General features: G+C 42.6%; 1 protein-coding gene across 1 annotated transcript in view; it reads left to right on the forward strand.

Moving 5' to 3' along the window:
* Positions 1 to 24,081, forward strand: part of BACH2 (BTB domain and CNC homolog 2) — a 378,746-nt gene that overhangs the window by 325,413 nt on the left and 29,252 nt on the right. The window contains exon 5 of the mRNA XM_073589560.1: positions 16,788 to 18,323. Within this exon, the coding sequence (XP_073445661.1) occupies positions 16,788 to 18,323 (1,536 nt within the window). The remainder of the gene's footprint in view (positions 1 to 16,787; positions 18,324 to 24,081) is intronic.

The raw sequence follows: 24,081 nt of genomic DNA on the forward strand, positions 1-24,081 counted from the left end.
GGCTAGATTAAAGTTGGTTTGAAGGAGAATTTATTTATTTTATTTTACTCATTTATATAGCGTCATTAATTCCACAGACATTATCGGAACTGTCCCCAATGGGGCTCACAATCTAGAATCCTTATCAGTATGTCTTTGGAATGTGAGAGGAAACCGGAGAACCTGGAGGAAACCCATGCAAACACAGGGAGAGCATGCAAACTTCTTGCAGATGTTGTCCTTGGTAGGATTTGAACCCAGGACCCCAGCACTGCAAGGCTGCAGTGCTAACCACTGAGCCACCGTGCTGTTTATCTTTGTGGAGAGTGTCTAAGGAGACTTGTAGGCCATGCAATGCTCCTCTGTGAGTATAAATATGCAAATTGCTGGTACCACTAAAGTTCAAGTTCTCTTTCTCTCTGAAGAGGCTATTTGCACATTTAACTTCCCCGAAGAGCATTGCAAGGCCTAGAAGTCTTATTACGTTTGCTTGGCACATTTCACAAGGAGATACATGTCGCAAAAAGGACACCCATGAAAAAGCTGAATGGAGTCCAAACATTCATCCTCATTGAAGGAGATGGATACAGGTGACATATCTGAATCTCTTTTTATGGGTGTTCTCTTTAAAACTTTAGCTATTAGACTTTCTGATCATAATAAGATGATTTCTGAGCCATACTCCCACATACACAGCACAATCTGAAACGTGATCTGTATAGAGGAAATGTTAACCTATTGTAAGCATCAATTGGCCAGTGTAAAAATGTATCTAAACTACCTTAAGATTTTGTCATATAGATAGTGACCTGCAGGGAAACATCAATTTACAAAAGATTAAAGTAAAAATCTGATTCAAATAATACGTTCCCTTTTAAAAAGCAGGTGAGTTTAGGTATGTACAGATGTGTACTTGAATCCATGTCTAAATCCAATATATCCCTTATATATATTTATACTTATGGTAAAAAATTGCCATTCATTAATAAAATATATATTTATATACATGCATAAATAATAATAACATATATATGTTTTCAATTATTTACACATGTATATAAATATACATTTTCTTAATGTATGGTAAATTTTTTTCATAACATTGAATAACATAATACAAGAAAAGGTAGGGTCGGACTCATTTGTGGTTGCTCTTGTTGTTTACATGCAGCATTTATAACTATAAAAAAATGTATATCTAATATAATTACATTTTTGTTGTAAATTGCTACAAAGGCAATTTCTTGAGACCTAGTGAAGGGTGTAAAAACATAGTGCAGCATATAAGAAGCAAATGCTTTGAAATCGTAATGCTGTAGATAAACCCCCGATGTAACCTGAAAGATAAGAAAAACTAGTTAGATTATACTCACCGGGGGCGGTCCGGCTCCGATGGGTGTTGGGGTCCGGTCCGGCACCTCCCATCTTCTAGCGATGATGTCCTCCTTCTTACTTCTGCCGCGGCTCCTGCGCAGGTGTACTATATATGCCCTGTTGAGTGCAGAGTAAAGTACTGCAGTGCGCAGACCCTGGGAAGGGTCAGAGAGGTCCGGCGCCTGCGCACTGCAATACTTTACTCTGCCCTCAACAGGATAGATAAAGTACGCCTGCGCAGGAGCCGCGGCAGAAGTAAGGAGGAGGACGTCATCGCTAGAACATGGGAGTCGCCCGACCGGACCGCGACACCCTCCACACCGGACAGAATGCTGTAGATAAGCCCCTGATGGCGGTGACCGCGTTTCATATGGCAAAAATGAGGTGACAGATTCCCTTTAAGCATGGTGTTCACAAAGACTATGGTGCATTCCACACTTCGCAGAGCACCGAGTAGAATATCTGCAAAAATATGATGATGGGAAGAGTGGCCATACCGTTATTGCAAAGACTAAGGTTATTTATCAGTTTACAAACTATGATACTCTGATGTTCACTAGCAAGATGTAACTTGAGATTGAAATCTATAGCCAGCCAGCAAGAATCCATCTCACATTTATTAAGTGTGCTGGCTTTCATTCAGATGGTGAAGTTCTATCTCCTCAGTGTAGAATTCCTTTGGGGCTACGGAGGTTAAAGAACAATGGCAAGTGAATTCTGAATCTCAGCATTTGAATTTTAATGATCAGTAGCTTGCATGTAGAGTAGGTTCCAAAGTATTTCCTGCGGTGTCAGTAGTCTTTTAATGGCCCGTGTGCATAAAAAATCAGGAATTTGTGTTCTATTTCAATGTAACAAATATAAATGTGTACAATGTAACAATGAATAGACATTTCTGGAAATTACCTGCGGTAGGGGTAGATAGAAATAACTAGCACACCATGAGAATTTGTCCCACACTCATATTGAAAGAAGATTTTTTTTTTGCAGTTCTAAACAAAATAATGCATATGAATGGGACCACTATGGTCCGACAAACACTTTGGGCTGTAAAGCAACAAGAATATTTATTACTAAGTAAGAGACACAGAGTGAAATGGGTGCGGTAACCTTAAGTGTTACAACCTCAAAGCGTACCTATAGTTTCAGGTGTCTTTTCATAATAAGTCTGTCGTGTCTGTGCACAGGAGGATTAGCACCATTTATGGCCATTATTTGACTTGTGTCCTAAACTTTTTCCTTATGTCATGCACTTTTGATTTCAGTTAAAAACATTGCAAAGAGGAATGAGGGATTCCTGCACTTTGCAGCACTTGTTAAGGAGCAGCAGCAGCAGTGTAGCTGTGAATCCAGCTCAGGAGTTAGATAAAGCACTGTATGTGTCTGTGACTTTCTCTCCTCTCCTCTCTATAGACTTCAATGGCAACTGTAATCTGATCATTCAGTGAGCTGGCAGTCTGTCTTGTCTTGAGCAAGACAAATTTTAACTGTATTTCAGTGGGGTGGGGGGCTGATAAGTGAACAAAGAAGCATGTATCCATGATAGCAATATATTACAGGGTATCTTATATTTGTTGCTACTATTGATTTATGTAAAACTTGATGAAACAACAGTGACCATTTAATGGTTACAGATTTTGCTGTGGTACAATGTTTGCTAGTTACTCTCACATTTTGTGGGTGCGGACTCTTGAACACAATAACAAAATAATTTTTGCTACTTGCAAAGTTATTAGTTGATGCCTAGTGGTCAGTAGTCAGGTGTGCCTCTCCATGAATCAGGAGTGTCAGACTCCAGCACGCCTCCTCATCAAGAATGTCGTTAAAAGCGCCGGTCTTGATGAATCAAGACCACCTTTTTTTTCCACTCATAGCACACCGTCCTCTTTTCCGAGAATGTAATGACCTTTAACCAGGCCTTGGCTAACTTGTTTCTTCTGACTATACAAAGTTGACTGTCTCCACTGCAACAGCCTTACAGAGTAATCAGCACTCTGGCCCCAATTCACCAAAACCAACAATGTTGACGCTGGTCTTGATGAGGGAGCATGTTGGAGTCAGACGCTTCTGACTCTTAAGAGACAAGTGCATGCATCTGACGGAGCGTTGACAGAAATCGTACTCCAGTCAGTGAATGGAGTAAGATTTATGTCCTAAGGTATGACACAGCTCATCATGAATTGGACAAGCTGTGGCATCAGGCTCCCGTCCCACCGTATCCATTTTGGCGGGGCTGGGTGAAATCGGAGTGAAAATGCCAAAAGTCACTGAATTTTGGTGTAATTGCTTTGATGAATTGGGGCCTATATCTTTTCAATCTGATTCTTCCGAGTTTTTTTTTCAGAGACCAACTCTCATTAACTATCATTGTTTTTTTTCTACAGATGAGGAGCCTAGAAATTCAAGCATGTAGGAAGCAGTTTGCAGGGCTCCCGTCCAGTAGACACGGAAATGCTGCATGTCCACCTTTATTGAAAGCACAGCTACATGGAGAGGATGTACATGTTTTCAGTCATAGGGGCTTGTACCAAGTAGCTGCAGTAATCGCTCACTATACTGTAATCAGTCCCTAATTCTTTGACAGCCTATGTGTGCAGCTGTCAGTCAATGTGCCGAGGGATGATTACAGCTGCCGTTTACAGTATAGTGAGCAGTGACTGTAGTCGCTCTCTGCACACCGCTATAACTGAAAACCAGTGGCTGCTGGGAAAATAAATGTCCATTATCTCCCTCAATAAGTCGGCCAGGCAGCATTTTAATGCTATTTACCTGCAGATTGAACCTATATCTACAGGTAAATATTGTTTTTTTTTAAATGGTAACTTCTCTTTAAAGGCTTTATTCTGGTGCTGCACTTTTTATGTGCAGGTAAAAGGTCACTTAACTGTATACACTTTGTTACTCCATTTGACTTTTGGCCTCCTGACATCAGTTTGTTATCTTTTTGCTGTGTATATTTCTGAATGAATGATACAGATTAGCACAAAGTCCAAAAGTCACTGTAGAGTTATGTGTCTGCATCACCGTTCCTGCTGCTGTTGTGGGACATGCAGTGTTGCTTCATAAATGTCACATTTTGTGGGAATGGGTCACTAGGGTAGAAGTCTTTGTGCGCTACACAATACATGTGTTCCTATTGAATGCTTGCAGCGGTGCAATAAGATTAATGTTGTCATCACGCCAAGAGCCTTGAGTGACCGTTGTGAAGTTCCACGTTGTAGCCAAAGCAGTGATGAACAGAATTGTATTGTATATACGCTCTTACTAAGTAACCAGGTTGTGAAATGCTGTGTAGTCCATTAAAGAAACTTGGAGCACAGCATCCAGGATACAATGAATGCAGCTTTTGTTCTTTTTCTATAGCTCTCAGCCATGCACTCTGATGAAATCGCTCTACTACGGAATGTTATGAATCACTTACAGGACTGTTTATTGTGTATATGTGCTAGGACAGGAAAATCCCTCCTCATACCTGTCAGGAAGAGTAATTAGGTGTCGTCCTGCAGAACACCGCTTATTCAAAGAGCTGTGATTATCATGTGAGGCGATTTAACACTTCAATTCTTTTCATATAAGGAAGTTTATTTTTCTTTGGGTTGAAGATGTAGCAAAGCTGAATTTATTCTTTGAGCCTGCCACTAAGCACACTAAAATGTTAATATGGTAGGCAGCAGCCAACAATCTAAAGTGTTGGGGGCCTCTCGATGTTTTGTACATCCCTGCGTAGTGTCTATCATCAGCTTATTCCCACTCTCTTGTGAAATGAACATCCAGAAATGGCCAATCTCAGCACCTAGGTTAGCATCTGTTCACATGTCCTGTTGTCATCCATTCATAACGGTTCCGGTATTAAAGTAAAGCCTTACAAATGAAGCAAAAACTGGATGCACAATCAACCCTTTAACGAGTCTTGCAATATGACTTGGGATAATAGCCAAATCAGAATCTCAATTTGCAGACACGTTGCAGTTCTCATACTTTGCAGGGATTGGAGAAGCAGGAAGCTCATCTGCATATTTCCGGTGCATTCTGGGAAGAGGAGAAGAGTCGCCTTAAGCTGATCGATCGCTAGGACTTGCCGGGTCTCGCTGTTTGAGGACATCGCAAAACCAGGGATTGGAGAAGCAGGAAGCTCATCTGCATATTTCCGGTGCATTCTGGGAAGAGGAGAACAGTCGCCTTAAGCTGATCGATCGCTGGGACTTGCCGGGTCTCGCTGTTTGAGGACATCGCAAAACCAGGGATTGGAGAAGCTGGAAGCTCATCTGCATATTTCCGGTGCATTCTGGGAAGAGGAGAAGAGTCGCCTTAAGCTGATCGATCGCTGGGACTTGCCTGGTCTCGCTGTTTGAGGACATCGAGTTTCCACCCATCATAGCCTGCATCAGCAATATGGAAGAGAAGAAAATCTACATGGTCACCTGCAACACATGCTACATGTTTACGGATCTTCTGGCCCAAAAAATCAACTTTACCTGTCAGAAGTGCAAACTTGTTGCCCTCTTAGAGGAAAAGGTGCAGGGACTGGAAGAAAGAATAGCAACATTGAAGGTAATTAAAGAACATGAGGACTTCTTGGATGAAGCAGAAGCAACCATTCAGGATTTGGAAAGTGAGAAACGCTTCAGAGCACATACAGAGGCTAAAAAGTGTAGCCATGTGATGAAAAGAAGCAAACGGATCAAGTGGTCATCACCACCCACACAGCTTAGCAACCAATATGAAGCCCTCATGCTGGAGAATGAAAATCGCACAGCTAAGGATGATACCGTATCTACAAGAGAGGGCACACTATCAACAAAAGTTACTCTCAACAAAAGCGGAAACAATTGACACTCAAAAACACTCACGGGCAACAAGCAGTGCATCCGGAAAGAAAAGAAGAGTGGTAGTTATGGGCGACTCACTACTAAGAGGCACGGAAGCAACTATCTGCAGGCCGGGCATAACCGCACGAGAAGTATGCTGCCTCCCAGGAGCAAAAATCAAGGATGTGGCCAACAGGATACCAACTATCCTCAAATCCAAGGACGACTACCCTTTCCTACTGATACATGTAGGCACAAACGACACGGCAAGAAATGACCTACCAACTATCTGCGAAGACTTTGAAATTCTGGGGAAGAAAATAAAGGAAAGGAACGTACAGGTTGTTTTCTCATCAATCCTCCCAGTCGATGGTCATGGCATCAGAAGATGGAATAGGATACTAGAGGTGAACCACTGGCTACGACGGTGGTGCAGGCAGCAAGGATTTGGATTCTTGGACCATGGCGTGAATTACCTCTACAATGGACTTCTCGCAAGAGATGGGATACACCTCACAAAACCTGGGAAACACACATTCGCCAGAAGACTTGCCACACTCACCAGGAGGGCTTTAAACTAGAAGAGGGGATGGGAGGAAAAACAGCAGACAAGAACATGCAGTAGAAGGACAAACTAATCAAGGATACTAGATGTGGTAAAGAGGACCCAAGACAGGGTACTCAGAAGGAAGCTAAGAAAAATGAAGCAAAACTTCTTTCCTGCATGCTGACCAACGCAAGAAGCCTGACCAATAAGATTGAAGATCTGGAGTTGGTAATGTATGAGGAAAAATACGACATAGTAGGAATAACTGAGACATGGTTAGACGACAGCTATGACTGGGCGGCTAACTTGCAAGGATATGATTTGTTTAGGAGGGATCGTAAAAATAGGAAAGGGGGTCGAGTCTGTCTATATATAAAGTCCACTTTAAAGCCCACACTAAGAGAAGATATACAAGAGGGAAATGAAGAGGTGGAGTCTTTATGGGTGGAGATACAAGGAGGGAAAAGTAATAAAATCCTCATAGGGGTTTGTTAGAAGCCACCGTATATAACAGAAACCACTGAAAATGTATTATTGAAACAAATAGACAAAGCAGCAAATCACAATGAGGTGATTATTATGGGGGACTTCAACTACCCCGACATAGACTGGGAAACTGAAACCTGTGTATCTCAAAAAGGAAACCAATTTCTGTCAGTGACCAAGGATAATTATCTGTCACAACTTGTGCAGGGCCCAACTAGAGGGACAGCCCTTCTGGACTTAATTTTAAGCAACAGGCCAGATAGAATAACAGAAGTACGAGTTGATGGGCACCTAGGGAACAGTGACCACAATATAATACAATTCCACTTGTCCTTCAGTAAGGTGCCCTGGAAGGGGGTTACAAAAACGCTGAATTTCAGGAAAGCAAAGTTTGATCAGCTTAGAGAGGACCTTCGCTGAATTAATTGGGACAATGTCCTCAAAAATAGGAGCACAGAAAATAAATGGGTAAAATTTAAATCAGTTTTACACACCCACTGCGAGCTAGCCATACCGTACAGAAATAAAAGGGCTAGGAACAGGAGAACACCAATGTTGTTAAATAAGGATGTAAAAAGGGCAATAAATAACAAGAACAAGGCATTTAAGAAGCTAAAACAAGAAGGCAATGAAGAAGCATTAAAAAGTTCTAGAGAAAAAAATAAAATGTGTAAAAAAACAAATACATTTAGCAAAAGTGGAAACTGAGAGACTCATTGCTAAGGAAAGTAAAACAAACCCCAAACTATTCTTTAATTATATAAACAGTAAAATGATTAAAATTGATGGTGTCGGCCCTTTAAAGAACAATGAGAGTGAAATCATAGAGAGCGATGTGGGAAAAGCAAATGTTTTAAATACTTTTTTCTCAACAGTGTTCACACAGGAAAAGGATTTGCCAGGGGAAATGCAGAGTGATAATGTAAACTCCTCATTAAGTATTACCTGCCTAACCCAGGAAGAAGTACAGAACCGCCTTAGTAAGATTAAAATTGACAAATCACCAGGCCCTGATGGCATTCACCCTCGGGTATTAAGGGAGTTAAGTAATGTGATAGACAGGCTTTTATTCCTTATATTTAAAGACTCTATAGAAACAGGGTCTATTCCTTTTGATTGGTGGCAAGCAAATGTGGTACCAATATTCAAAAAGGGGTGTAAAAGGGAACCTGGAAACTATAGGCCGGTAAGCTTAACATCTGTTGTGGGTAAAATTTTTGAAGGGTTTGTAAGGGATACCATTATGGAATATCTCAATGTTAATAAATGTTTAACTCCATATCAACATGGATTTATGAAGGATCGCTCCTGTCAAACAAACATGATCAGCTTCTATGAGGATGTAAGCTCTCAAATGGACCAAGGAGAATCATTGGATGTCATTTATCTCGACTTCTCTAAAGCATTTGACACTGTCCCACATAAAAGATTGGTAAGTAAGATGAGAAAGCTTGGGCTAGCGGAAAATGTGTGTAGATGGGTAGGTAGCTGGCTTAGTGATAGAAAACAAAGAGTGGTTATTAATGGTGCATACTCAGATTGGGCCAGGGTTACTAGTGGGGTACCACAGGGTTCTGTATTGGGCCCCCTACTATTTAATATGTTTATTAATGATCTAGTGGATATCAGTATTTGCAGATGATACAAAACTATGTAAGGTAGTTAACACAAAGGAGGACAGTTTGCAACTACAGACAGATTTGAGTAAATTGGAGAATTGGGCTGAAAAATGGCAAATGAGGTTTAACACAGATAAGTGTAAGGTTATGCACATGGGAAGGAGTAACAGATGCTACAATTACTTACTAAATGGGAAACTGCTGGGGAAATCAGACATGGAAAAAGACAGGCATCTTAGTCAATAAGAAGCTAAATTGGAATGCCCAGTGTCAGGCAGCTGCCACCAAAGCAAATAGGGTCATGGGATGCATTAGAAGAGGTCTGGGGACACGAGATGAAAACATAATTCTCCCTCTGTACAAATCACTCATCAGACCACACTTGGAGTATTGTGTGCAATTTTGGACACCGGTGCTCAAGAAAGACATTACTGAACTTGAAAGGGTTCAAAGACGGGCTACTAAAATGATAAATGGAGTTGGTTCACTACAATACCCAGAAAGGTTATCAAAATTAGGTGTATTTACTCTAGAAAAGAGAAGACTTAGGGGAGACTTAATATATATGTACAAGTATATCAGAGGGCAATACAGAGATCTCTCCAATGAACTGTTTGTACTAAGGACTGTGACAAGAACAAGGGGGCATTCTCTTCGTTTGGAGGAAAGACAATTTCTGCACCAGCATAGAAGAGGGTTCTTCACAGTAAGAGCAGTGAGGCTCTGGAATTCTCTTCCTGAGGAAGTGGTGATGGCCAACTCACTGAATGAATTTAAGAAAGGAATGGATGCTTTTTTTGTGAGTAACAGTATAGAAGGTTACGAATAACATAGTATTATAGGTAGATGGTTGACCCAGCTTAGGGGAAGGAATTTTTTTCCCTATGGAGAAAATTGGCTTCTACTCTGTGGGTTTTTTTGCCTTCCCCAGGATCAACAATGCAGAACAGCTGAACTAAAAATAGGCTGAACTAGATGGACATAAGGTCTTCCTTCAGCCTTCAAAACTATGTTACTATGTTCAAAACTATGTATATGGGCACGGGACTATGGGATGGAGGATATGTGTGATGGGTATATGGGCACAGGACTGTGGGATAGAAGATATGTATGATGGGTATCTGAGCATGAGACTATGGGATGGCGGATATGTATAATGGGTATATGGGCACGGGACTATGGGATGGAGGATATGTATGATGGGTATATGGGCACTGGACTATGAGATGGAAGATATGTTTGATGGGTATATGGGCGCGAGACTATGGGATGGCGGATATGTATAGTGGGTATATTGGCACGGGACTATGGGATGGAGGATATGTATGATGGGTATATGGGCACGGGACTATGGGATGGAGGATAATCATTAGAATTTGTTATAATTAACCACAGTTAGTTACTATGCCTGGGCAACGCTGGGCTCTTCAGCTAGTATCTATATATATAAATGATAATGATTGGTCGTCGTTTCATACTACAGATGGACAATGACCCAAAACATAAAGCCAAAGTAACCCAGCAGTTTATTAAAGCAAAGAAGTGGAATATTCTTGAATGGCCAAGTCAGTCACCTGATCTCAACCCAATTGAGCATGCATTTCACTTGTTAAAGACTAAACTTCAGACAGAAAGGCCCACAAACAAACAGCAACTGAAAACCACCACAGTGAAGGCCTGGCAGAGCATCAAAAAGGAGGAAACACAGCGTCTGGTGATGTCCATGAGTTCAAGACTTCAGGCAGTCATTGCCAACAAAGGGTTTTCAACCAAGTACTAGAAATTAACATTTTATTTACAATTATTTAATCTCTCCAATTACTTTTGGTCCCTTTAAAAACAGGGTGGCACATGTTAAGGAGCTGAAACTCCTAAACCCTTCATCCATTTTTAATGTCGATACCCTCAAATGAAAGCTGAAAGTCTGAACATCAACTGCATCTGAATTGTTTTGTTTAAAATTCATTGTGGTAATGTCTAGAACCAAAATTAGAAAAATGTTGTCTCTGTCCAAATATATATGGACCTAACTGTATATGGGCATGGGACTATGGGATGGTGGATATGTATGATTGGTATATGGGCACGGGACTATGGGATGGCGGATGTGCATGATGGGTATATGGGCACAGGACTATGGGATTGGGGATATGTATAATGGGTATATGGGCACGGGACTATGGGATGGCAGATATGTATGATGGGTATGTGGGCACGGGACTATGGGATGGAGGATATGTATGATGGGTATATGGGCACGGGACTATGGGATGGAGGATATGTATGATGAGTATATGGGCACTGGACTATGGGATGGAGGATAATCATTATAATTTGTTATGACTAACCACAGTTAGTGACTATGCCCGGGCAACGCTGGGCTCTTCAGCTAATAAGTACAGTTTTTTTTACTTTTGCTTCCATTTTGTTTCAACCTGTTGTTAACATGTCACTGTGACCAAGGTAACTTTCCAGGAATAGTATTGTAGCACGATTTAATTTTAGCTTTACATTCTTTTTGATTAATTGGTTAAGCAATCACGTAATAGATCTGATCTGTTTTAATATCTTTTTATACTTCCTGTATTTTTATACTTCTCTGATTTGAAAATATGAATCAAAAAGCTTTTCAGAATTTCATGGTTTCTGAAGCAATCTTGATCTTACATTTTATATCCCTATCATTGAACATTACATACTGTAGATACTATTTTAACAAGTGCATCCGTTGTACACCTCCTTGTACTGTTCGTTTTTGCTTGGACCTCACACTGACCCATAGAGTTTCATTGATCTATGCATCCATCCATCCATCAGTTTTGAAAACAGATCTGTGTCTGTTCCGTGAGACTCAGAGCATGTTCTTGTCTCATCCGGTTTGCGGATCAGATTCGGCCATTAAAGTCACTGGGAAACCTGTTAAACATGGATGAAAAATGACATTATTCTGACTCATGGATATGTAGAACGTATGGTGCCTGGATAGACCTCTCTTTCTGGGCCCCTTCCGTATCGACCTGTACTCACGTTCATACCGATTAATCAGACAGCTTAACTCAGCCACGATCTCATGTAAGAAGACTCCAGGAAAAGAGGGATGCTTTAACTGAAATTCTTGTATTATGATGAAAGCAGCAGGTAAAAAGGAATATTCTTCAGAGGACATGTAAGAAGATGCATACAGATGGAGGGACGATCACAAAATGGAGAATAAGGGAGGGAACAAACATACATCACAGGACTACAGGGAGAGAGTTGGGACAAAATACAGGGAAAGGCAAACTTCTGCCTAGCAACAAGGATACAACACAAGTAATGCAAATATTAAATGATTTCCCAAGTCGTGGGACATGACAGACATGCTTTGTACTTCAGTTTTCCAACCAAGTTTTATCCTTTTTTCATTGATCCTTTTTTGAGAATCAATGGATTAAAAAATAAACACATTTTGCCTTAGATTTATTGGGGTAATCTGATTTATATTTAGCAATTTTTTTTTATCACTGAGAGTCTACAAATATTTGTAATATCTGTCATAAGTGATTATTATACAATAGATCAGTGTTTCCCAAAAGCCCTTCCTCACGGCCTCCAACACATCATGTTTTCAGGATTTCCTTAGTATTACACAGGTGAAAAAGTTAAAGGCTTATTAATAAATCCATCACCTGTGCAATACTAAGGAAATCCTGAAAATATGACGTTATACATATTAGTTTTGTTGTATTTTTTTATTGTTTTAAAAAATATTACAGTGTAAAGCAAAATAACAGTGTCAGACTGTGTTAGGCTCACATGTGCAGTAGTTATTTCTGTTTTTCGATCCCCATTGGATCGTTCCAATACAGGACCTATTAATTTGAATGGAAACAAAAGTGTCAGGAAAATATCTTTCGTTTGCCTCCTTTTCTAGCTGTTTTCTGTTGTTTTTAGACAGATCAAAACAAGTGGTCTGGACAACTTTTTTTTACTTGGCCCCAAAAAACATGACAACGTAATCCATTTCTTTTCTTTTTAACACTGATTTTTATGCGAAACACATCATCATAACTAGAGATCGAGCACTGAAATGCTCAGATGCTCATCACTCGAACCAAGCAATTTCTAATGCTCTGATGCTTGTTTCGAGTCACGAAAATAATGGGAGTCAATAACAAATCCAAGCATTTTTCCGACAGACCCTACAAGGTAGTCTGGAGGGCATTGAAAATGTTGAAATGGATGGAAAAAGTGCTGAATGGAAGGATAACAGCATGGGAAAGACCCATGGAAGCATCTCTGACTACCAGATTGCTGCTGGGAACAATGGTGCTGCACTTTCATTTCATTTTAAGGACTGACAATAAAACATTCAAAATCGACGAGAAAGTGGAGTTTACAGGAAAAAAATGTTAAGAAACATTCTTTCCTGTATAATGATTTGTATATAAGTCAAAATTTAAAAAAGATTATCCAGAGCCAGCATGAGTTTGTAACTAATAAGTCAAGTCAGATTAACTGAATTTCTTTTTATGACATAATCACTGACTGGATGGATCAGGGAAATGCTGTATATATAGTATATCTTGACTTCAGCAAAGCATTTGACAAAGTATCTCATACCATCCTTATTGAAAAAAATTACCAAGTATGGAATGGGCAAGGCAACTGTTAGGTGGATTCATAACTTGCTTAGTGATCAGGCCCAAAGAGTGGTTACAAATGGCTGCACATCCAGTTGGAAGAATGTCTCAATTGGGCTATCACAGGGCTCTGTACTGGACCCTGTGGCGTTCAACATCTTTATCAATGATTTAGATGAAGGAATTGAGGCTAAACTGATTAAATTTTCTGATGACACAAAGCTAAGAGCGATAGCTAACAGTATAGAAGAGAGAGAGGATTCAATAAGATCTAAATAAACTGTATCTGTGTTGTCAGCAACTAATGGAATGGTTTTTAACAGGGAGAAATGCGAAGTTCTACATCTGGGCAAGAAAAATTAAAAAAGCATATACAAAATGGGAGGAAGAGGGCTAAGCAACAATACAGGTATACTAATCGATCACAGACTGAACATAAGTCAGCAGTGTCATGCAGCAGCAAAAAAGGCGAACACAATTCTAGGCTGCATTAATAGAAGCATACAGTCTAGATCACATGAAGTACCGTAATTATCCTTCTCAACTACTCTTTGGTCAGACCTCGCCTCTAATGCTGTGTCAGTTCTGGGCACCACATTTTAAACAAGACATGAACAAACTGGTGCAAGTTCAAAAAAGAGCAACCAGAATGGTGACCGGTCTGCAAACAATGTCCTATGAGGAACAGCTAGAGGATTTGGGAATGTTTAGCTTACAAAAGAGAAGACTTAAAGGCGTTGTCCGGGCTTTTCACATAATCTCAGTACATATCTGGGCTGCAGAATTATGACAATAAGTAATTTACTTTCTGTCACTAGTTTGCACGGTTTTCTAGATATTCTGAACAGAACGTCCAAGGGGGGGTGTTATGGCATTGAAATGAGAACTGGTTGTAACCTCCTACTCTACTCCAAACATGCCCTCTATAGCAACAACCCCACCCTACATAGCTACAGGCCCTCCCCGTCCACATGAAGAAGCCCTCATCACACAGTAATAAATCCTCCCCCTCTAGCAGCCTCACTGCAGAGAGCAGACCACCCAGCTGCTCCTCCCCCAGACACAGGCTGAACAGTGATCTATGGAAATTGAAACTAGTGAGGAGGGAAAATCGTCCTGTATTCTGGGCGACTCCATGATTACAATACATAACTCATTATCAGTAATTCCTTCCCCGACTGTCCCAGGCTGCTGGCAGCAGTGAGAACAGACTGTGTGATTGCCAGTGATGGGAGTCTGCAGCTTCACACCCACTGCATACCAGTGATGATGCCCCTCCATTTTCAGAAACGTGACCCTGGTTCCAGTCGTCATCTCTTGTAGCCTTCAAGACAAGTGTACCGTCACTATTGCCCATTGGTTGAGCAAGATGTGATGACGGGTTCCAAACCATTTGATAGACCCCCATCCCTGCTGCTGGTCGAATGTAACTACCTTCCCCCGAGATGCTAGCTGTTGGCACCTTGTGGCTAAAGAGCCCGCTAGAATTTCTCCCGCCCTGGTCCTGACTCGCCTCCTTGTCTCTTCCAAGCAGCTTAGGCCCTACAGTCTGCTCACCAGTTCCTGAATCCTGGCTCTCTCATAGACAAGAACCACAGCGGTGAAGGCTGGGGACTGGGTTCAGCCCTTGGTGTTTCTGGCAAAGCAACCTGTTCCCAACCACAGGCTTCTGCCACCTCCACTGTCGCACCAGCTTCCTCTGTCTCTGATATTCTTCCGGTCACTCCCTCGGGAGTCTTGCTTGACTCTGCCATCTTTATCGACCACAGAGCATGTAATACTCTGTGGATGAGTAATTGAATACAGATAAATTTTTCAATGCTTTTTTTGAGTGTTCTATGCCTCTGCAATGTTCCACAGAGCATGTAATGGTATATGGATGAGTAATTGAAAATAGACAATTTTTTAAACACTTTTTTTGAGTGTTATATAACACAGAAATGTACCGCAAAGCACCTAATACTCTATGGATGACAATATTGTCATTTTTTTCACCCAGAAAATAAAAAGTGGTTGTTTGCTGCAGTTATATATTTAGCAACGGACTGCAAAGCCCTAACCCCTGCCTAGAGACTGTATTTAGCCACTCTCCCTGCTCCTGCAACTCTCTTCCTTCCTAGGCAAGTACAAAATTAGCTCTTACAAGGACTGTTAGTATGATTGTTCAGCTTCAGCACCAGTATCAACATTAGAGGACTCTGATTCGTTAAACTATGCATGCACACGAATGAACATGCACTCTCTCCCTCCATTAACAGCTATCACAGAGCTGTGCAGTGGTGTCAGTGTGCTGAGCTTGGCGGCGCTTGTCCTTTTATAACTCCTAATGATGTTACATGGTCAATCTCAGTAATGCCACTACCAAGATGACTACAGCATTACAGTGACTCATAGGCAATCCCCGCATGCTTATTGGCTGTATAACAGGCATCAAACATGTGTATAACAGGCATCAAAGATGTGGGGCGGGGATTTGAGTTTTGAGCATGTTTGCTCATCTCTAATCATAGCGGATAATACCCATTTTGCATCCGTTTTTTGCTCCTTTTGTAGTGAATCCTTGTAATATTACATTTGTTTACAAGCGGATGTTACCAAATACTTTTATGTAAAAAAAAGCACCACTTGCAAATTGTGGTTTTTGAACATAAAAGTATAAACCATCACATTAAAAATTAAGAAATCTTGATTAGAATTATGGTTTAGAAGGAGAGTTTAAGAAATCTAGTAAATGTTATTGTTTTGTTCCAGATGGTATTTGTTTCTTTCACCAATTCATTCTTTTTAGAAATGACTATGTAAAATTACTGATGTAACGTTGATTTATTTTATTTATTAATTTTACATTTAGAAGAAATTCCATACTTTTTGCACTATTTCGTCTTAAACATGCTGATATAGTCAGCCAGTTGCCAGACGTAAAGACCCAGCAGTCATCTTGGAAAAAAAAATGCAATTTGTCTTTTTCTGCCTAAAACATGTAGAATGATAAGATTCTAGCCATGAAGTAGTAGTAAAATGGGATTCATCATTTACCAGAAGAGGCAGATGTGGTTGCTTGTGTTGAGCTAGCACATTTTTATCACTCATTAGGGATGCTGTTTGAAGTTTTCCTGCCTGCGTTCCAGTTCAGCTTTCTTTTTCAGCCTTGGCATGATGTGTAGAAGCAAGTGGAATTAATTATTAAATGTGGAGTCACTGCTGACCTGATGGGAGATTAACTGCTACTTTACTGTGTTTATATATGGACATTGTAGCTGTCAAATTATCTCACTACACTTGAGGGAATCTGGACAATTGCTGTGCTGATAGTAATGTTGGCAATTTCCCTTCTTTTTTCTTTTTTTTGCAGGTCACTGCTAGAGGATTTGGTCCATTGTTGCAGTTTGCCTACACTGCTAAGCTATTACTGAGCAGAGAAAACATCCAAGAGGTCATCCAATGTGCTGAATTCCTACGTATGCATAACCTGGAGGACTCCTGCTTCCGCTTCCTTCAGTCACAGCTTCTAAACAATGAGGATGGCTTGTTTCTATGTAAGAAAGACACCTCATGCCAGAGTGTACACAATGAGACTTTTGATTGTGAAGAGGAAACGATGGAATCTGAAACCTCAAAAATATCTTGCCCTAAGGAAAGAATGCACCACGAGCCTTTCAACTTTGGTTCAGGTGAGAAAGCGGCTGATATAAATGAAGTTATGTTGGCCAATTCCAATATGCAAAGGGAAAACAAAGAAAGTTTGGACAAGGATCCTATAATCCGCTACCCACGATATAAAAAATACCAGTTGGCTTGTACTAAGAATGTCTACAATACATCACACAGTACCTCAGGTTTTACAAGCACATTCAATGAACATAACTCTGAAATCGGCCTAAAATCAGGACTTCCTTTAAGCCAGATAAAAAGTGAGCCACGGGATGATGATAATGATGAAGAGAGCGTTACACTTTGCTTGTCTGGGGATGAAAATGACATCAGGGATAAAGAAGGAGATGTTGAGATGGTCAGGAAACAGCCGAGCCCTGTGAGCATTGACACCCCCAAAAGTGTATCATCTCCTTCCAATCTAAGAACTTTTTTCAGTAGAGCGAAAGGGGGGGAATTTCCTGACTTGCCTGGTACTTCCCAACAACGCTTTGTCAGAAGTCCTTCATGCCCTGTGGAAAAGGGAGCAACTCAGGGTGACCATAAAGCTGAATACAACCCTTTCACTGGGAATTATGAACTGTCCTGTGAACCTCATGAAGATTCCTCTAACTTCCTCATGGCTTCACCTCTTCGGGGGTCGGGTTCAGAGCTTGCCTCTAAGCATGAAATGGAATTGGACAGGAGAAGTGTCATATTCTCTTCAAGTGCTTGTGACCAAATAAGCACCCCGGTGCAATCATATTCTGGTGTCAGTTGTTTGGACAAAGAGTTTTCTGAGCATGTGCCAAAGGGTCTTTGGGCAGGAGCTAGCCAATCTCTACCTAGCTCGCATACCTTCTCCCATAGTGGGCTTATAACAGATCCATTGCCTGGAAGGCTGCGGCCAAACACTAGTTGTCCTGTGCCAATTAAAGTATGCCCTCGTTCTCCACCTTTGGAAACTAGAACAAGGACATCCAGCTCTTGCTCCTCGTATTCATATGCAGAAGATGGCAGTGGTGGATCTCCTTGTAGCCTTCCTCTTCTTGAATTTTCATCATCTCCCTGTTCACAAGGCCCACGTTTTCCATCCACTGATCATCAAGAAGCTTGTTCAATGGCTGACTCTATCTATAATCAAGTACGGCCACAGATAAAATGTGAGCAGTCTTATGGAACAAACTCAAGTGACGAATCTGGATCATTTTCAGAAGCAGATAGTGAATCATGTCCGGTGCAAGACAGAGGCCACGAGGTAAGGAACCCAGAAAGTGGTTGAACTATATATTTTATTAGAACTGTATGAAAGAATATAGTGCAGTATTGTGCTGCTCTGTCAGTTGATGCCTTTAAAGTTGATCACTTTAACAGCTCATTCTCCTTATAAGCACAGAGGGAAGTAACAACATATTTTTCGAAGGCGTTTATCCACAAGCCAACACTTAAAATTCAATCTAAAGGTTATAAAACTCCCGTCTACAAATCTATTATACATGTTTCTGATAATTGACTATTGGCTACTTGTACTTGAAGTTATGTTTTTGTCTTTATGCTCAGTGTTCAGACACAATACTCTCTGGCAGCCAAAAGAATAGCAGCTTTTGCTGCCCCCACATATGAAAAAAACAAGCCAAAACTGAAGTGAACAGACAGTGCAACTGTTCACAATTAATTATTTGGTTTGTTAGACATGGGCCAAATACTGTCTTTTTTATAGGCCATTAAATTAAAGTCTAGTCTACCATTTCAGAGCCTCAGCCACATGAGCTCAGAACATGTGCTTTTCTATAAAAAAATACATTATTTTCTTGGGGTGTAAATAAGGAAAAGCTATGTATTTCCTAAAAAATGTTGCATTAAAAGCACATTACACAATGCAATCCAAGCTGCAGTCCAGTGATGCAATGAATAATTTAATGATTGTTTATAGATTTTATGTTTGCATTGGTGCTTTAAAGGGAACCTGTCATGTGAAAAAAAAATTCTTATCCTGCAGATATGGGGTTAATCTGCAGGTTAATAGTGTTCTGAACCTGCCCGGCACCAATACTTAGACCCCCACTACCGGGAGGAAACTTTATTCCTCCTGCTAGTGGTCGAGTTTTAGTCATTGGGGGGGCTCAGTCTCCGCTCTGTGTAGTGAGAGCATTGGCTGTAGCCATGCCCACGGCACTGACAGCGGACGCTAGTGCTGAGCTGCTGTCAGTCAGTGCCGATGCTCCTTATACACAGACACAGAACGGTGACTAGACCCGCGCTGGTGCCACCCCGTGACTGATACTCGAACGCTGCCAAGAGGAATAAAATTAATATCCTCTCTACATTGGCAGGTCTAAGGGCCGGTGCTGGGCAGGTTCACAATACTATTAACCCACAGATTAACCCCATATCTGCAGGTTAATAGCATTTTTCACATGACAGGTTTCCTGTCACGGCACCGCCAGACTCAGGGCCTGCTGTCCCGGCCTCGGCCAGTAGGAGGCGCCGGACTATCACATCACCGTCAGACTCAGGGCCTGCTGTTCCGGCCTCGGCCAGTAGGAGGCGCCGGACTATCACATCACCGTCAGACTCAGGGCCTGCTGTTCCGGCCTCGACCACTAGGAGGCGCCGGACTGTCCTATCACCGTCTGACCCGTGGCCTGCAGTCTCGGCCTTGGTCTCTAGGAGGCGTTGTGCTTCAACCCCGAGTGGTGGCGGCGATAGTCATGAGGCTCCTGCGCAGGCGTCCGCTGGACGCAGGCTTCGCTCCTCGGTCAGTCATGAAGGGGCTGGTGCATTACCATCCAGCCTGGTCCTGGGGGCGGTCCGGATGACATCATCAGGCCACGGGCCTGTAAGGGGTGACCTGATCCCTCAAATACCTTGGGACTGCTCTTGCAGGCCGCCGGATATATTCTTGGTTCCCCTGCGTGTTACTGTGTGAATTACTGTTGACTGACTCTGACTTTTGCCTGGACTTCTGACCCTTCTTCTGCCTAACGATTCTGTACCTCTGCGACTCTCCTGGTTTATGACACTGACTTCGGCCTGGATTCTGACTCTGCTTCTGCCTTACGATTCTGTACCTCTGCGACTCTCCTGGTTTATGACACTGACTTCGGCCTGGATTCTGACTCTGCTTCTGTCTAACGATTCGGTACCTCTGCGACTCTCCTGGTTTATGACTCTGGCTTCGACCTGGTATCTGTCTTTGCTTCTGTCTACCGTGCTTATACCATTTCTGCCTGACTGGTTTAGTCTCGGATATCATTGCCTCTGTGTCCTGTGTTGGAACACCTTTCTGGCGACCGTCCTGCTCTGGTCTTTGCTCCTATTCAGACAGCACCTCCTGGGCTCTGCTATAAATCCAGATCCCTGTATAGGGGTAAAGGGTATCAGTGTTTCTCGGGGTGTTGTCCGGCTGCAGCCCAGACCGCAGGCAGACGTCACATTATATCCGGCCCAAAAAATAAAACGGCTTTTTGTGTCTATACTTAACACAGATAAAAGCAGTTTTCCTCACCTTTTTTTTTCCTTCCTCCTGATTGAGCTGATTCTTGGCCCAAACACCTGTTACATTGCACAGCCTGGGAAGTCACTCTCAGGCTCAAGCATGCAGCAGCCTGGAAGCTTCAAGGAAAATGCTGGCTGTTGGAAATCCACATTCCTGGACCATCACCCCCTGGACAGCTTTGGGGGTCAGGTATTGCCCGCAAATGCGGCCAAACTGTTGTTACCAGTTTCCCTTTCTTTTGCTAAGAAACGTCTGTGTGTGAAGGCTTATGTGGATTGTGGTGCTGCCGTCAACCTTATGGATTTTTTATTTGCTAAGAGCCTTGGTGTACCTCTGTCAAGGCTTAAAGCGCCTATTCAGACTACTGCTATTAATGGTACATTTATATTCCAAGGAGGCGTGGAATTCGTTACTGCCGAAATTTCTATGTCAGTGGGGACATTACATAACGAACAAATGTCATTTTTTGTTATATACAATTTATCAGATCCAGTTGTGTTAGGCATGCCATGGTTGCACCAACATAATCCGGTTATTGACTGGCGCATAGGTGACGTTGTGCGCTGGAGTCCATGGTGTCAGAGTAACTGTATGTCTTTTTCAGTAAACCAGATTAAAATTAAAACACCTTCTATTCCATATGCGTTTAGGGATTATGAAGATGTTTTCTCTATAGTGGAGTCGGAGAAACTACCTCCTCACAGAGAATACGATTGTCCTATTGAATTGGTCCCTGGTGCCCGTCTCCCTAAGGGGAGAATATTCAACCTCTCTGGTCCTGAGCGTGTAGCCATGAAGGAATACATAGCAGACAGCCTTCGAAAAGGCTTCATTAGACCTTCCACCTCACCTGTAGGAGCTGGGTTTTTCTTTGTAGAGAAAAAAGATGGTGGACTCAGACCATGCATTGACTACCGTGAGCTGAACGCCATAACCGTAAAAAATCAATACCCGCTGCCACTCTTTCCTGATCTGTTTAATCAGTTACTGGGAGCTCGCTGGTTTACTAAGCTTGACCTCCGGGGGGCATATAACCTGGTCCGCATAAGAGATGGGGACGAATGGAAAACGGCCTTTAATACACCCCTTGGCCATTTTGAGTACCTGGTAATGCCCTTCGGACTCAGTAACGCTCCTGCAGTATTCCAGCACTTCGTTAATGATATTTTCAGAGATATTTGTGGGGTGTATGTCGTCGTATATCTGGACGACATTTTGATTTATTCTGCTGACCCTGTGACTCATGCTCAACACGTCCGTTCAGTACTGCAAAGACTGCGCGAAAACTCTTTGTTCGCGAAATTTGAAAAATGTGTTTTTTTTGCCGAAGAGGTGCAGTTCTTAGGATACATGGTCTCAGGCAAGGGGTTCCGCATGGATCCCGCCAAGATTCAACCCATTAAGGATTGGGTACAACCCAAATCGCTGAAAGCACTCCAGCGATTTTTGGGATTTGCGAATTATTATCGCAAATTCATCAGGGGATTCTCAGAGATTGCCAAGCCACTCACGGACCTTACCCGGAAAGGGGCGGACGTGACTAATTGGAATCCTGAGGCAACCAGGGCTTTTTCCACACTAAAAGAGTGCTTCGTGGCCAACCCGGTGTTGATTCAACCAAACTTGGACCACCCGTTTATTGTGGAAGTAGATGCCTCCGAAGTCGGAGTGGGAGCAGTGCTCTCACAAGGCTCTGCATCCCTCACTCAGCTTCATCCATGTGCCTTTTTCTCCCGCAAATTCTCTGCCACGGAGAGAAACTATGACATCGGCAACCGAGAATTATTGGCAATTAAGTGGGCCTTCGAGGAATGGCGCCACTTCCTCGAAGGCGCCAAACACAAAATTACTGTTATTACCGATCACAAAAACCTAACCTACCTAGAGTCGGCTAAAAGACTAAACCCTAGGCAGGCCAGGTGGGCCTTGTTTTCTCCAGGTTCGATTTTTTAATCACCTTTCGCCCCGGAACCAAAAATGTGAGGGCAGATGCCCTCTCCCGCAGCTTTTGTCACACACACACCGAGGACTATGAACCAGCTCCCATATTGGCTAATGGCATTGTTGTGTCGGCAGTATCTCTGGACCTTCTGGAGGAGATCCGTAGGTCATCAGAACAAGTTCCTGACACTACGCCCCCCAAAAAATTATTCGTCCCAGCTACCTTTCGCTTACGAGTGTTAAAAGAATCTCACGACTCCGTCCTGGCAGGCCACCCTGGTCTCAATAATACCACTAGGCTGGTAACCAGGAACTTTTGGTGGCCAACGGTGGCCAAGGACTGTAAGGAGTACGTCTCAGCGTGTGAAGTCTGTGCCCGCGCCAAGTCCCCCCATAACCGTCCTGCCGGCTGGCTTCAGCCCTTGCCCACCCCTGAAAGTCCATGGACCCACATCTCCATGGACTTCATTACAGACCTGCCACCCTCCGAGGGGAAAACTTGTATTTGGGTGGTGGTGGACAGGTTCAGTAAACAGTCTCACTTTGTTCCCCTGTCCGGCTTACCCAACTCTGAAACCTTAAGTAAGTTGTTTGTTCTTCACGTTGTACGTTTGCACGGCGTTCCGGCAAATATCGTATCCGACAGGGGTACCCAGTTCGTCTCGAAGTTCTGGAGGGCGTTCTGTAGACGTATTGGTGTTGAGTTGTCTTTTTCCTCGGCATACCATCCCGAGACGAATGGTCAAACTGAGCGTGCCAACCAAACGCTGGAGCAATACCTCCGCTGCTATGTCTCAGCACATCAGTCAGATTGGGTGGAACATTTGCCATTGGCAGAGTTCGCTCTCAATAATAGATACCAAGACTCCATCAAAACCACCCCCTTCTTCTGTAACCTCGGACTACATCCGCGCTTTGGATCATTTTCGGCCAAGATGTCGGAAATCCCAGGGGTTGAGCAAAATATACATCGTCTAAAGACTATTTGGTCCGAAGTAAACTCTAATTTAAAAGGGGCTCAAATTAGACAGACTTCGGCAGCCAATAGATGACGATCCCAGGGGCCGCACCTGGGAGTTGGTGACAAGGTTTGGCTCTCTACAAGAAACATCAAACTTAAGGTACCGTCGGCCAAACTGGGTCCCAGGTTCATCGGACCATATGAAATATTAGAGGTAATTAACCCAGTAGCGTTTCGGTTAAAGCTCCCGCAGTCTTTTAAAATTCCTAACGTTTTTCATAAGTCCCTCCTCAAGGTATACCGCTCCCCAATTCATCCCATCCGGTCCCCTCCTCCTCCAGTTTTGGTCAAGGGCGCCTTGGAGTACGAGGTCCAGGGCATATTTGATTCCCGTCTAGTGAGAAACTCGGTACAATATTTGGTGCATTGGAAGGGCTACGGCCCAGAGGAGAGGTCCTGGGTCCCCGTTAGTGACATTCGTGCAAAGCGGTTGATTAGCAGGTTTCACCTCCTCCACCCTGACAAACCGGGTTTTGAGGGTCCGGAGGCCCCTCTTAGAGGGGGGGTACTGTCACGGCACCGCCAGACTCAGGGCCTGCTGTCCCGGCCTCGGCC

This window comes from Dendrobates tinctorius, unplaced genomic scaffold (genome assembly GCF_039654945.1).
Source record: "Dendrobates tinctorius isolate UK_male_01 unplaced genomic scaffold, ASM3965494v1 ptg000111l, whole genome shotgun sequence".
Lineage (NCBI taxonomy): Eukaryota > Metazoa > Chordata > Amphibia > Anura > Dendrobatidae > Dendrobates > Dendrobates tinctorius.